This window comes from Micropterus dolomieu, linkage group LG01 (genome assembly GCF_021292245.1).
Source record: "Micropterus dolomieu isolate WLL.071019.BEF.003 ecotype Adirondacks linkage group LG01, ASM2129224v1, whole genome shotgun sequence".
Lineage (NCBI taxonomy): Eukaryota > Metazoa > Chordata > Actinopteri > Centrarchiformes > Centrarchidae > Micropterus > Micropterus dolomieu.
Genome location: NC_060150.1, coordinates 18716840 through 18729878, shown reverse-complemented (window position 1 = coordinate 18729878; position 13039 = coordinate 18716840). Strand labels below are relative to the sequence as shown.

The window sequence follows — 13039 nt, the reverse complement described above, 5'->3', positions numbered from 1 at the left end:
AAACCGCGAGCGGGAGAAGCCGAAAACGGGCTCCCGAACGAGGAAAGGAAGCGTCGGAGCCAGCGGATGAAGGTCGGGAAAAAGCCTCAGCCGTCCCGAAATCCTCCGACAGATCACGCTGTGAACCCATGAGTGAAGCGGCCGGGCCGCCTCAGCGGCCGCAGGGCCCGCGCCACGGGGAAAACACATCCGGCCATCCTCGGAAAAGAGAGCCATGCTGTACCTCAGTACCCGCACGGAAAGGGCTTCGCAACGGGCGCAGGCAGCCCCCTCGAGAGCTGCCTGTGCGTGCTCCATCCCCAAACATGAGACACACATCTCATGAGAATCTCCATCCGTGATGTACCGAGGGCAAGAAAAAAACACACCTTCTGTACATCTGGTTGCCGGACATGCTGGTAGACTTCTTCTTCAGGTAAGACACACTGCTTGTAGGACTGGAGCTTTCTTCAAACAACATACAGAGCGCCTGCTGAATAAAAAAAAGCTAATGATGAGTGTGTACAGGTGTGCTTTATACTCCTCCGGTTATTCCGTCACACCTTACCGTTCTAGCAACAGGCCAATAGGATTGGAGTGATTTCATTCACGTTCAGACCTGCTTCGCCTAGAGGCGTTCCCATAGTGTCATAACCGACGCAGTTCGAGTTCCCTCGAAGGGGAACTATTAAAAACAGCTTAGAGACATAGTGCTGCCTGGACTAATGTAGTGCATCATGTCCGCTAGATGAATGGATAGTTGTTGTGCTGAACAAAAGTGGAAGTTGGAGGCATTTAGACACACTCTATGATGTTTTCACATTCAACATCAATAAATCAACTACTTTAATGAGCAGATTTGATTGATATTACAGGAATCCTTCATAAATGCACACAAAGCAGATATAAGTAACTTTGGTCTGGGCAACTGAAACAATATACTGCATATAGCCTATGATTAATTAATTAGTGTAAGAAACATTTATCGGCAACTATTTTGATAATCAGACAATTGTTTAAATCATTTTTCAAGCAAGAATGGCAAAACATTAATGGTTTCAATTTCTCAAATGTGATGCTGCTTTTCTTTATATAATTATACACTGGATATGTTTGGACTGTTGGTTAAAAAATTTTGGGAAATTGTGAGGAACATTTGTAAGGTTTTACAGACAAAAAGAATATCTGATTAACTCTAACACGTCTATGCACTCAATATATCTCAATAGACATTTTCCATGATATATGGATGTGGAAATTGAGACATTTCAATACTGAAAACTCTGAAACAAAGCTATTTGTAACCATTAATTTGTTTTTTAACCATTCAAGTTGTTTAACTGACAGAGAAATGTACATTTCAGTTAGGTGAGTTAGCTAAATGCACCATATGCTAATGTTGTGGTATCAATCATAGATGGTTTGAAGAAACCAACGATCCTTAAAAACAAAATGTTGTACAGCATGTTGGTGAAGGAACCAACAGCTTAGCAATCACAGCGATCTTAAAGAAAGGACCTGTTGTGGATAGAAAACATTGTGGAGATATAGCTGTGATACTGTATACATAAAACTGAAGATCTGTGCCAACACCTGAAGTACTGCCATCCATGAAGCATACATAATGCCATTAGTACAGTGTAAGAGTTTACAGTCTTCACCACATCACACCAGCAATTAGACCCATTCAATGAAACAAGCAGCAAGCCACTCTGAGAAACCCCAGCAACAAACCCAGCTGGTGTTCAATTAATGCCTGGGTCTCTTAGAGCCAGAATAAACAATAAAGGCTAGCGTCTTGTAAAGGCAGGGGGGAAACACTGAGTGGGGTGGAATTACTCACTAACATCACCCTACTGTACATTTCCACAGCACTAATTCCATCTGTACAAGTCATGTCGTACAACTCTACTTACAACACGTTCTCCTTTTAACACAAAACTCTTTTCATTCTCCAATTCATTCTAGTTTTTCCACTGTGGAATTCTTTAAACTAAATTTATACTTTTGAACACAGTGTAAGCTAGCGTTTGACCATCCAATTAAGTCTTTTTCAAGGTGGACAGAAAACTCCATTACAAAAACAACTCCTGATGTTACTGTGGTGTATGTAGATGTATTTCTTTATTATTTAGTTGCTCTTTATGCTAGTGTCAATGAAACTCAACATTTCCTGCTAAATTAAATCAAATTTAAAGCCTACCAATATAAAGGGATGACTGAAATACTTAGTTTCTTAAGGATATCAGATGAAAGTGCACCTTGAGTTAATTTTGTGTTATTGCTAACCTTTATTATTGGGTGTGAATGCTGCAAGCTCCTATGCTTAGTCTTTCTGTACTGCTGAGCAGCATAGTCATCCTGCTTCAGGATCTCAGCCAATCAGGACACAGTGGGCTTTTGCACGGGGGGAGCTTAAAGAGACAGGAACATCTACTGCTTGTTTAAGAGAGAGGCTGAAATGACAGCTTGCATGAAGTTTAGCAATACAGTTTAGCATTAGCCTTCAACAGCCACCATTCGCACTTGCGCTGTTTAGTTGTAATGCTGCAAAGCATTCACAACATATGTTCTTCTATCAGTTTCGGAATTCTTTATTATTGGTGTGAATGCTGTAAAGCATTGTGAATGCTGTAAAGCATTCACAACATATGTTCTTCTATCGGTTTCGGAATTCTTTATTTTTATTATTATTATTATTCCGCCTGTTTTTTGCAAGCTAACTAGTTCCACAGTTTTCAACGTAGAAACGTCATTCAAAGCTTAAAATATTCATCTCAATTAGGAATCAAGCGCTCAGAATTTTGATAACCTTCATACTTTTCAAGATATTCAAGGTTTTCCAGGCATTTTTCCCCATTCAAGTGAATGGACGGAATGTTCAAAATTTCCCCATTTTCACACTTTTTCAAGGTTTTTCAACTGTTAACTACTCATTCATACTTTCAGCTAGAAACTCCATTCCAAATGGAAAAGTTTCCACATCTTTCCTTGTTTCTTCGCATTATTCAACTTTCAAATCCTATTCAAACTCTTCAATCTATTCAAGTTTCCTTGAAACTTTGTTATAATGAAAGTCAATGAGAAAATCATTCAAACTCACTGATCTTCAACCTCTTCCCACTAATTCATACATTCACATAGATACGCCATTCCACCTTTAAAACGTTCACAAACCTTTGGACTATTTCCAGTTAATTCAACGATTCCACATCTTTTATACTTTTTACACAATCTCAATTCAAGTTTCATGTCGTTTCAGACTCTTTTTTGAGTTTATACTGAGTGTCTATGGGACGGAATGTAGGTAGTTAGAGTGCGTGACGTCAACCCTTTGACGGCAGGAAGCTTAAAATCTTATCTTAAAAATGTATTTTTAACTCGCAGCCCTGACCACAATTTTAAGTCTTCAGGCATTATTTTATACTAGAAATGTAGGTATTTTTGTTGTGGTTCCTCACATGTGTTTAATAAATCCCTCGGACTTACAGATTTGTCTCTGTGTGCTTCCAAAGGACTAGAGTGCCAGCCAACTCCTCCATAGGCCGCCATTATAAATTCTCCTCAAAATTTCTGGAGCACAGCAGAACATACCAGTTTTTTAACTCGCAGAAGAGCTCACTTCTTTTTACTTTATCCACACAAAAAACATCGTTCACAAATGCCTTCTGTTGCTGCTGGTCAGGTCATTTTGCCGATACAACCTATAATTTTGTTTCAATGGAGGTTTGTTTGACAGAAAGTCAATTTTCCTATCTGTTTCTATTGTAGAGCTGGTTACCTTGGTGACGTAAGTTAGCTGAAGGACTGGGTCCTCTGTTCTGATTGGTGGACTGAAATTAATACTGGCCAAAGCTCTACTCTTGGCTCTTAATGATGTTATACAGAGCTTTCCATATATGGTAATTTGCCTGCAGCCTCAATAATAACTGTCAACTCCTATGCTTAGTTTGTCTCGACCGCAGGGCGGCATAATCATCCTGCTTCAGGATCTTGGCCAATCAGAACACAGTGGGCTTTTGGAGGGGGAAGGGGGGGAGCTTAAAGTGACAGGAGCATCTACTGCTTGTTTAAGAGGCTGAAATGAGAGCTTGCATGAAGTTTAGCAATCCAGTTTAGCATCAGCCTTCAACAGCCAGTATTCACACCACAATTTCTCCAGAAATTGCACTGTGTAGTTTGTTGTTGTTTGATATCCGTTTATTACTGCTGGCTGTGAGCCATATTGCCCCTCGGGGATAATAAAGTTACCTTGCACCTTGAATGTAACCTTTGATATACTGTATTACTGGCTACTGCTAAATTGGCCATTGTAAAAGAAAACTGCACATAAAACATTCACAAAAGCAAATTGTATGTTCGACGCAGGACGGGTGTACACAGTGCTCAGTCCCTTCTAGAGTAACTTTATTTCTTTGTGTTCTTGGACTGAATGATTTGAGAAAAGCCCCCTGTCTGTGCACCGTTGCAGGATTGTAAGCTCTCTCTCCTGCACTTTTAAAACTACTAAGAGCTCAGACTAAATTTAGCAAGAAGCTGTCAATGGTCTTAGCAGACACACGCATTAATGTGCCTCACTGTCCTTCCACAGGGTGGCCACACTTTGTGCTACCCTGACCTCCAACTACTTATGGTTATGGTCACCATACTTTTTACAAAACACACATTGGGTCTTGTGCATGATGGTTGCTGCAGGACCTAGGTGGATATAGTGCTGGGACGGTAAGAGTGTCACAAGTGCTCACTAAAATAGGGGAGTGCAGGAAACCATTATGGAAAGACTTCAGCCTGAGAGCAAACAGGAGCTTACATCTGTGCTTCCTTTCATTTTAGTCGTGGTACAAAGCTGCATGGACTAGAAGAGCAACTTGGACAATAGGCTCTGCATTTCCTGTCTTTTGGATAAACCATGGTTCACTGATTGGACTGCTTACAGTTCTCCCTGGTTATTAGTGCACAAGGAAACAAGTTTTATGTCACCATTATGTTAATCAAAAGATGTTATGACACATTTCTCACCCTAAAAGAAAATACAAATACATTGTACATTTTTACTTTCACTTTTTTAGCATTTAACATTTTATAAGCTTTTGCATTTGAGAATAAAGCCACTTTATCCAACTGGTCCAACTAAAATCAGAAATGAAATGAGCCCAATCATGTCAAATGGATTTTTAAATTTATTGTTAATATTTTTCCATTATTAAAACGAAGAACAAAAGCTCTGTGGGGAAATGTCAGAAATGGTCCCTTTTCTCTTAGCCTCTCAAGGAGTGTGTTTGATTGACAGCTGAGCTGGTAGGCTGAGCCCTGGAAAACAAGTTTTCCATAAATGTGGATTGAAAATTAACAGCATTCTGACTAGTGAATGCACAAACAGGGGACACAACCATTAAATACCGTTTCTTTTAAGGAGAACACAGGATTTCCACGTGACTTACAGAGCAGGTATGTATGGTGTAGCAACAGAAGAAATGGGACATTTCATTTCAACTGGACCTCAACAGAATAACTTCATTAAAGAATTTAACTTAAATATTGTCAATCAAAAATTATGCATTGTTTAATCAAATTACTCTGAAGCATCCAAAGATCAAGTATTTTCAGCACAATGCATGATTTCAATAATTTCAAATAATTAGCTAACCAAAGGCATAACAATACAATCACAGCTTTGAGGATGTAGCAGCAGAGACAAACAGCCGTGGGCCAAAACTGAGAGTTGATGGGCTGTTGACACCCTTGGTTCCTGTCACTCTTTTTGCATTTTGTTTATCATGTTGCCTTTAAGTGCCCATATGCTACAGAGTACCAAGCTTTGGAAGCTTTATTATACTTTACCAAATCCCCTGAAAATAAACAGTACTCCTATTCTGAAAATAATTAAAATACATACAGGCCACAAAGTGACCAGGGTCTTTATTGACCTTAACTACAAAGAGTAACAGGCCTTTATTTAAAACAGGCCTATACTAGGGCCTTTGCTTTGTAAGTATATGATATTTTAGCAAGAAGCCTCCTTGCATTCTGGTCTGCTCCTCCTTAAATTTGCTGTTAGTGCTAACTTTTGTCTTGTCATGATCATATCATCAAAAGTATGAAAGTTTGATGGAAAACCTGTAGCAATGATATTGCCAAGAATAATATATTATTAAATTGTGAATTGAGTTCTTGGATGATTGTTGACAGTTTTGGCATTTTGATTTACATGTATGCTCATATTAAAAAGTAAAAAGTAATTACTAATTCTCCAAGTGTAGTTGTGTTGCCTGGTTCATTTTTCCATCAGTGCTTGAGTTACCACATAACTGTGATCTAAACACAATATTAACTGAAATGATAAAGCTATAAAACTAGATTTGGACACTGGTCCCTTTTACAAGGCCTTAAAGCTGGGTAGGTAACAGTTGAGAAACCAGCAAGAGACCTAGATCTAGAGCTAGATTTAGAAAGTAACCAACTGAAAAAAGGGGAGAAAATGCTAAATGAAAGGCCCTCATCATTTCAGTTAATATTAAACTTCATTTGTGGATATACCCAATCTAATAAGCATCAAATTACTTGTAGTCTTCACATTTACACATAACAAGTGTGAAATACAATAGGGAACAACAAAGACATAGAGGAAGAGGTAGAAGACAGAAAGAGACACAGTCAGTTGACCTACCGTCTTCTGTGGGGACGTAGATGTTCAGATAAAGGCAGTCCTCGCTCTGCTCCTGCACATAGGTTACCACTGTATCCAAGTTGGCGGTGAACCACACAGGGAGCATATCATTGAGCAAAAAGCGGTCCTCTAAGAACTGAGGACAAACCGGAGCAAACTGAGTAGCATTCCTGATGCTCGGCCAGGACATGGGTGGCTCTGGTGGCTGGAACCTTCGTTCCCCAGTCGGGGCCAGCGCATACGGTATCCCCAAATACTGCTCCACTGGTCCCAGGATCTCATTGGGTAAGGTAACCTTCACTCCCCGCAATTTTCCATAATTGGTTGTGACCACAGGATGCTGCTGGGCCTGAATGGTGGCCACATAGATGGACGCCAGCCCCATCCACAGCAAAAGGTTGGTCTTGGCCGTGGAGTGACAAATCCAGGAAGGGCCTCCGAGCACTGACATGCTCCTTCTGTGCTGAGCCTGAGCCTGGCTGGTTATGGTTATGATCCACCCTTGGGTCTTTGGCACCCCACCCCCCACCCTTCCCCTCCACCAAGATGCTTCCTGTTCCTCCTCAGGCTGTGAGCTGAGCAAAGGAACCCCAACCGAATAAAGCAGCTTTCTCAGAGCTCCCCATTCCGAGAGCCTGCATTTGTAATTGCTGTATGACTCCCCCTTCCAGAACAGGAGAGGAGTTTAGGATGCTATTGGGTCACCTGGGCTCCAGCTTGATGAGATATCCTGAAAGAGCAACAAAAAAAGCAGAGTTGGTCCACTATCACTAACTTTGTTAACCCATCTATCCCTATAGCCTATGTGCCAAAGTAGTTTAAAAGTACAGTGTGTAACTCATGGCCACATGCGTCAAACAAATACGAGCAGTACTTCTCTCCTCCTCTCTGTCAAATATGTGGAATAAGTACGTAATTTAAAAAACCACAATAACAAACAGCAATGATACTATTTCTAATAGCTATGGTGGATGGGCACATTTTCATAATTCATGCACTTTGTGGCACTTTGTGGCACTTTGTGGCACTTTGCGGCGCTTCCGCCACCTGTGTCTCCCAGACAACAACGATTTCCCACCCAGTCTGCACAGCCAGAGACAGGGAAGTTGAAGTGGTGGCAGGACAAAAAAGTAGCGTCGCAGAGGAACCAGAGGTCAGGAGACTCACTATCTCATTTTGATGCACGGGTGGGATAACAACACTGGACGCAAGCTGTTTAGCATGCTAACTTCAGTGGATATCTCTGCAACAAAATACATAGATGTCTTTGACATGACGTGGTCACTTCTTCACATTGTGATGATAATATTTTCAACTCAAATTCTGGCCATTGCACACCAGATTTAGCCATAGACGATGTTACTTCTCACATCAGCAGTGATTACATGTGGACCAATGGTTCAGTCCAACCAACAATACCGTAAAATCCTGGAATGTTTTTTGCTATGCAAACGGGATGGTAATGTTGCTCATTCAGTCTGTCCACCACTTTGAAACAAACAGAAATATCTTGACAAATACTGGATGGATTACCAAGACATTTATGGTCCCCTGAGGACGAATGCTACAGACTGTGGTGATTCCTTGACTTTTCTACCAGAGCCACAAGCAGACTTACATTTTGGTTCAGATTTAAATGTATAAAACTATCACCTTTTATTTAAAAATGGAGCTACCATTTGATCGTAGGTATAAATGACTTGAAGCAATATTATGTAGTTATTTGTTATTTTATCTCTGTCATTGCCACTCCGGGCCCATAGCACCTTTCACTGGAATCCTGGTCAGGAAATCCATCACGAGAATGGTGTAATGCCGAAGAAGATGTTGTCAGGGGAAGCAAGGAAGAGAAAAAGAGAGGGCGAAGAGCAAGAGACCAGAAAAGAATAAATATCAGACAGGCTTTTGTTGCCGTGAGCTGAAAGAGATGAAAGGATGCAGGACAGATGCCGAGCTGGCCTTCTTTCTGTTGGACTAGTATTAGCTGGCTTGCTATGTCTCTATGTTGTTGCGCTTGCTTGACACTAAAAAATTTACATTTTTGTGGGTTTTGGAAAAATGTATTCAAAAACTAGTGGAGAACTGCTGAGGTCTTGAGATTGGTTTCAATAATTTGTTGACAGTCAATTTGCAGGAGTCTTTGCACAAGGGAATTTTTGGAAATCCCTCTGAATCAGAAATCAGCTCTCTGGGCTTGGAGGCGTCTCATAAACATTTGTGTCAAAACTATGTGGCATGCCACCTGTTGATTCAATTTCCCATTAGAGCTCCCATCTCATTCAATTGCCACCAGGTCTTGAGACATTTAGAAAATCTCACGCCTGACTTCTCCAATCCAAGAATGTTGATTAATTACCCTCTCACTCAAATAAAACTGTCAGGCCAAATCAATGATTAAATGTCATGCTGACCAGGGCCGACTCTTTTCTGATATTAAATATAAATGAAAAGGCTGCATGAATAAATTAGTGGAATTCTGCTAATAGAGTCAAAGTACATGCCAATCTTTGCAAGCAAGTTTTTTTTTAAATCTGAACAGTTTTCCAGCATTTATTAGTGAAACAGAACCAAAAGGATTCAAGTTGTTACTGGCTACAGCTGCAAGGATCATGTAGGCCTGTCTGCCTGGAAACATATCTGCTTAGACAGGCTGTACAAACGCTATTACATATATTACAAATATTATAAATATTACAAGGCCCCTAGAGGAATGAGGCCCTGTTGAATATACCCCTTTCAATGGCTCTAAATGTTATCTTTTTAAAAACGCTTTGGAAACTCTGTTTGATAGGGGAGGAGAGAGTCTGGTTTGGGGACCTCAGAATTGCTTCTCAGCTCATTGCTGATGATGTATTGGCTTCATCAAACTGTGAGCTCTATAGATACAAGAGAAATGAGGTTTTCTGGGCACATTGGTAGGAGTCCCTGAGGTAGACCCAGAAATTGCTGGAGAGATTATATTTCACATCCGGCTTGGGAACACCTCAGGATCCCACAGGAGCAGTGGAGGCTGCTGCATTTTCCTCTAGGAGGGGCTGCTACCAAAAATCAAGCAAACATGTACTTAGGTATCTCATCAGTATATTTACCCAGACTGAAATTGCCCGAAAGGGGTGGTACTCCACAAAACACGACTTGACGCTGTGGCTGATTGGACTAAACTATCTAGAAAATTTTTATTATTTAAGGAATTATTCAAAAATTATACTAATTATCACAATAATACTTTTTTGTAGGAGGGTGGTGCCCTTTCGCCCTCTAATGGCAAGCTGCCCCTGCCCAGGAGGAGCTGGAATAAGTGACAGAAAATGGGTGAAAATAGTCCCCAATAAAAACAGCATTGAAACTATATTTGTGAGCTGCAATGGGAGCCATAGACAGTGTAGGGAAGTCAGAAAGTATTGAGAGATGGACAATTGTTGAATTTAGTTTTTTTATTTGTTGATAATAAAGCAATATAGAGTGATGCAAGCCTCAAGTTTTAATTGTAGAATTAAATCACCCTCCAGGTTATCAAGAAAAATTATGTTTTCTTGTAAATTGGGTGAACTAAGACCTAAAATGATTGCCATCCTACCCTCAGGTTCATCTCAGAGCTAGCAGCATAGTTTCCATTGCTACAATCAATGACAATTGCTGACAACTGGCAAACACTGAGGCAAAAATATATCATCATTTATGCTTTGCTAACAATGTTATGGAGCTGGCAATGAGAAGAGAAGACATTTTTCAAGACTGCAGTAAACAAACCCTAAAAAATATTTCTGAGAAGAAAACTGTTTCTTAAATTCTGGCTACTGCTTCTCTCATCTCTGAATTTCCAAGGAAAACGTCCTTGAAAATGTCTCTTATGCTGGAGTCAAAGAGTCCGAGCAGCCTGCTGCATGCGTAAAAGAAAATATCCAGAATACACTGAGAGCCTAAATGGTTAAGAATGAAATAAATACACTTTTTTGAGACATTCTACCAAAAACAGCACAGAGCCAATTGTGGTTATCACCCAGGACACATGGATGACATCATAATCCCTTTCTACCCATGCCACAGTATTCTATACTATATACACACATTCTCTATGCCTGTTAAAGTAGTTTCCATAGACAACAGACGTTTAGATCATTCCCATTCCCCTGTACTTCTTGTCACATATATTGCAGAGATAGTTTCTGCATCTGTTCTATTTCTCTGTGCACCGCAAGCAAATCTTGCAAGAAAAAACACTGATAATCTATTGTAAATAGTGTAAATTACATTTTGATTATACATGAAATTATGTTATTCTGATAAATGATGACATATGGGTCCCGTGCTTGCCAATCCTTTTGATTTCTTGGTCCCTCTACCCGCTGTTTTCCTGGAGAAAGTTAATGCTGTAAGTTGTATTACCAAGTCTCAGTCCTCCTCTGATGTGGGCCAATGCAATTCTGCAAAGAATCTGCAATTCTTAGGAAGTATTCTGATAAATGTGAGCCCACTGGCCTCATATGTTTTAGGTGCCTTTTTTCACTTAAGTAACATTGCAAAAATCAGGAATATCCTGTCTCAAGATGATGCAGAAAAACAAGTCCACACATTTGTTATTTCTAGGCTGGATTACTGCAATTCTTTATTATCAGGCTGCTGGAATAAGTCTATTAAGCATCTACAGCTGATCCAGAATGCTTGCAGCTTGTGTACTGACAAGAACCAGGAAAAGAAATCATATTTCTCCTGTTTTTGCGTAAAATCCAGAAGAGAATATATAATCCTTGTGCTCACCTACAAAGCTCTCTTAATGGTCAGGCACAATCTTATCTTAAAGAGCTTGTAACTGTCCGCTTAGAGTCATTTAAAGTGTATTGATTTCAGTGATTGTGAATATATTTTTTGTATTTGTAAAAGATGTTTTTTATTAGGATTAGGTTGTAAACATGGGCAGATCAGTCCACGCAGGTACCAGTGTATGGAAGATTTTATTGGACTTTAATATTTGTAACCCTCAGAAAACAATCCACAAATGTGTACTATGATGCGCAAATATTTCACTATCTACAAATGTATATTTTTACATTTGTGATGTGTAAAATCAAATCCACAAAAATACAGAGTGACTACTACACACAAAACAGTTTTTGCACATTTGCAGATTGCTTTCTGTCAATTTGTGGGTCATGTTATATTTGTAACTTCCTTTTTACACATTTGTGGAATTTTGTCCAATGTGTACTGCGGAGATCTGTAAAAATATATATATATATATATATATATATATATATATATATATATATATACACAAATATCTCACTACCCAAAACATGTATTTTTACATTTGTGTTGTGTAACACCATATCCACAAAAAGACAGTGTACTCTGTACACACATATTTTAATTTCACACACAAAGTGTTATTTACGCATTGTGTGGATATATTTTTACACACAAAACAGTTTGTGCACATTTGCGGATCATTTCCTGTCAATTTGCAGGTCACGTTACATTTGTGACTTTCTTTTTACGCATTTGTGGAATTTTGTCCACTCTGTACCACAGAGATCTGTAAACAGAGATCTGTAAATGTGAGAGCAGTTTATTAGCTACACCATCAGGTGGCGGTAGCGACATTGCCTCTCATGAGTTGAAAGAATATCCATTGCAGTACCCGGGGTCATCTGTAGGAGACAACAACTTCTGCTTCTGCTGGACCACTGGACTCTACTCAGTCTAAATTTTTCTGTACAAGTGTATTTAGTTTACTATTGAATACTTTATCACTGTATTTTTTGTAAGGCTCATGAGCAGGGTTTACATGACACCTCAGTACTGGTGATCTATCTTAGGGTGCTGTTCCCAACCAAATGAATAGCCATTTGCTGGACCACCAGCGGTCCTTAAGGGTAATAAATAGTAAATGTAATAAATTTACTATTTAAAATAAAAAAATAAATTAAAGCTGCAAGCAGCGTTGGGCGGGCCCTCGCACTTGTAGCGCGTCCGCGCGTGAGCCGACCGAGTTGCACATTCTGGAGCTCTGCCGGTGCGGCTGTGAATTTCCTACGCGGTTCCGACGCCGCATGAATGTGCTATATGTCACTTCCTGTGTCCCCTATGTGGAGCTACATAGCACTTGCCGCTATGAATATAAATCGGTATTGACGTGTAGATGTCTGCGGGGTGGGAGAGTTATCAAGCACGTAAAGTTTGTTTCAGATGTGAGCATGTACACTGAACAATAATGTACCCAAACAATAAAATAAATTCCTTTTATATTTCCCTGCCTTGTTGTTTATGTGTACATACAGAGGAAGAATGTGAGAACAGCACACATTTCATCGTTACTATGTGTTAGAGCATGGGAGAACAGTGGATACTTTTAATACAGCCCACACCCCTAATACTGTGTAACTATAACAAGTA

At 39.8% G+C, this 13039-nt stretch overlaps 1 protein-coding gene across 1 annotated transcript in view; it reads right to left on the bottom strand.

The window, feature by feature from the left end:
• LOC123978454 (neuroligin-4, X-linked-like) overlaps nt 1-7106 on the bottom strand; it is a 153436-nt gene extending 146330 nt beyond the window's left edge. Inside the window, exon 1 of the mRNA XM_046061679.1 lies at nt 6647-7106. Coding sequence (XP_045917635.1) covers nt 6647-7097 — 451 coding nt within the window. The 5' untranslated portion in view covers nt 7098-7106. The remainder of the gene's footprint in view (nt 1-6646) is intronic.
• Nucleotides 7107-13039: the final 5933 nt, after the last annotated feature.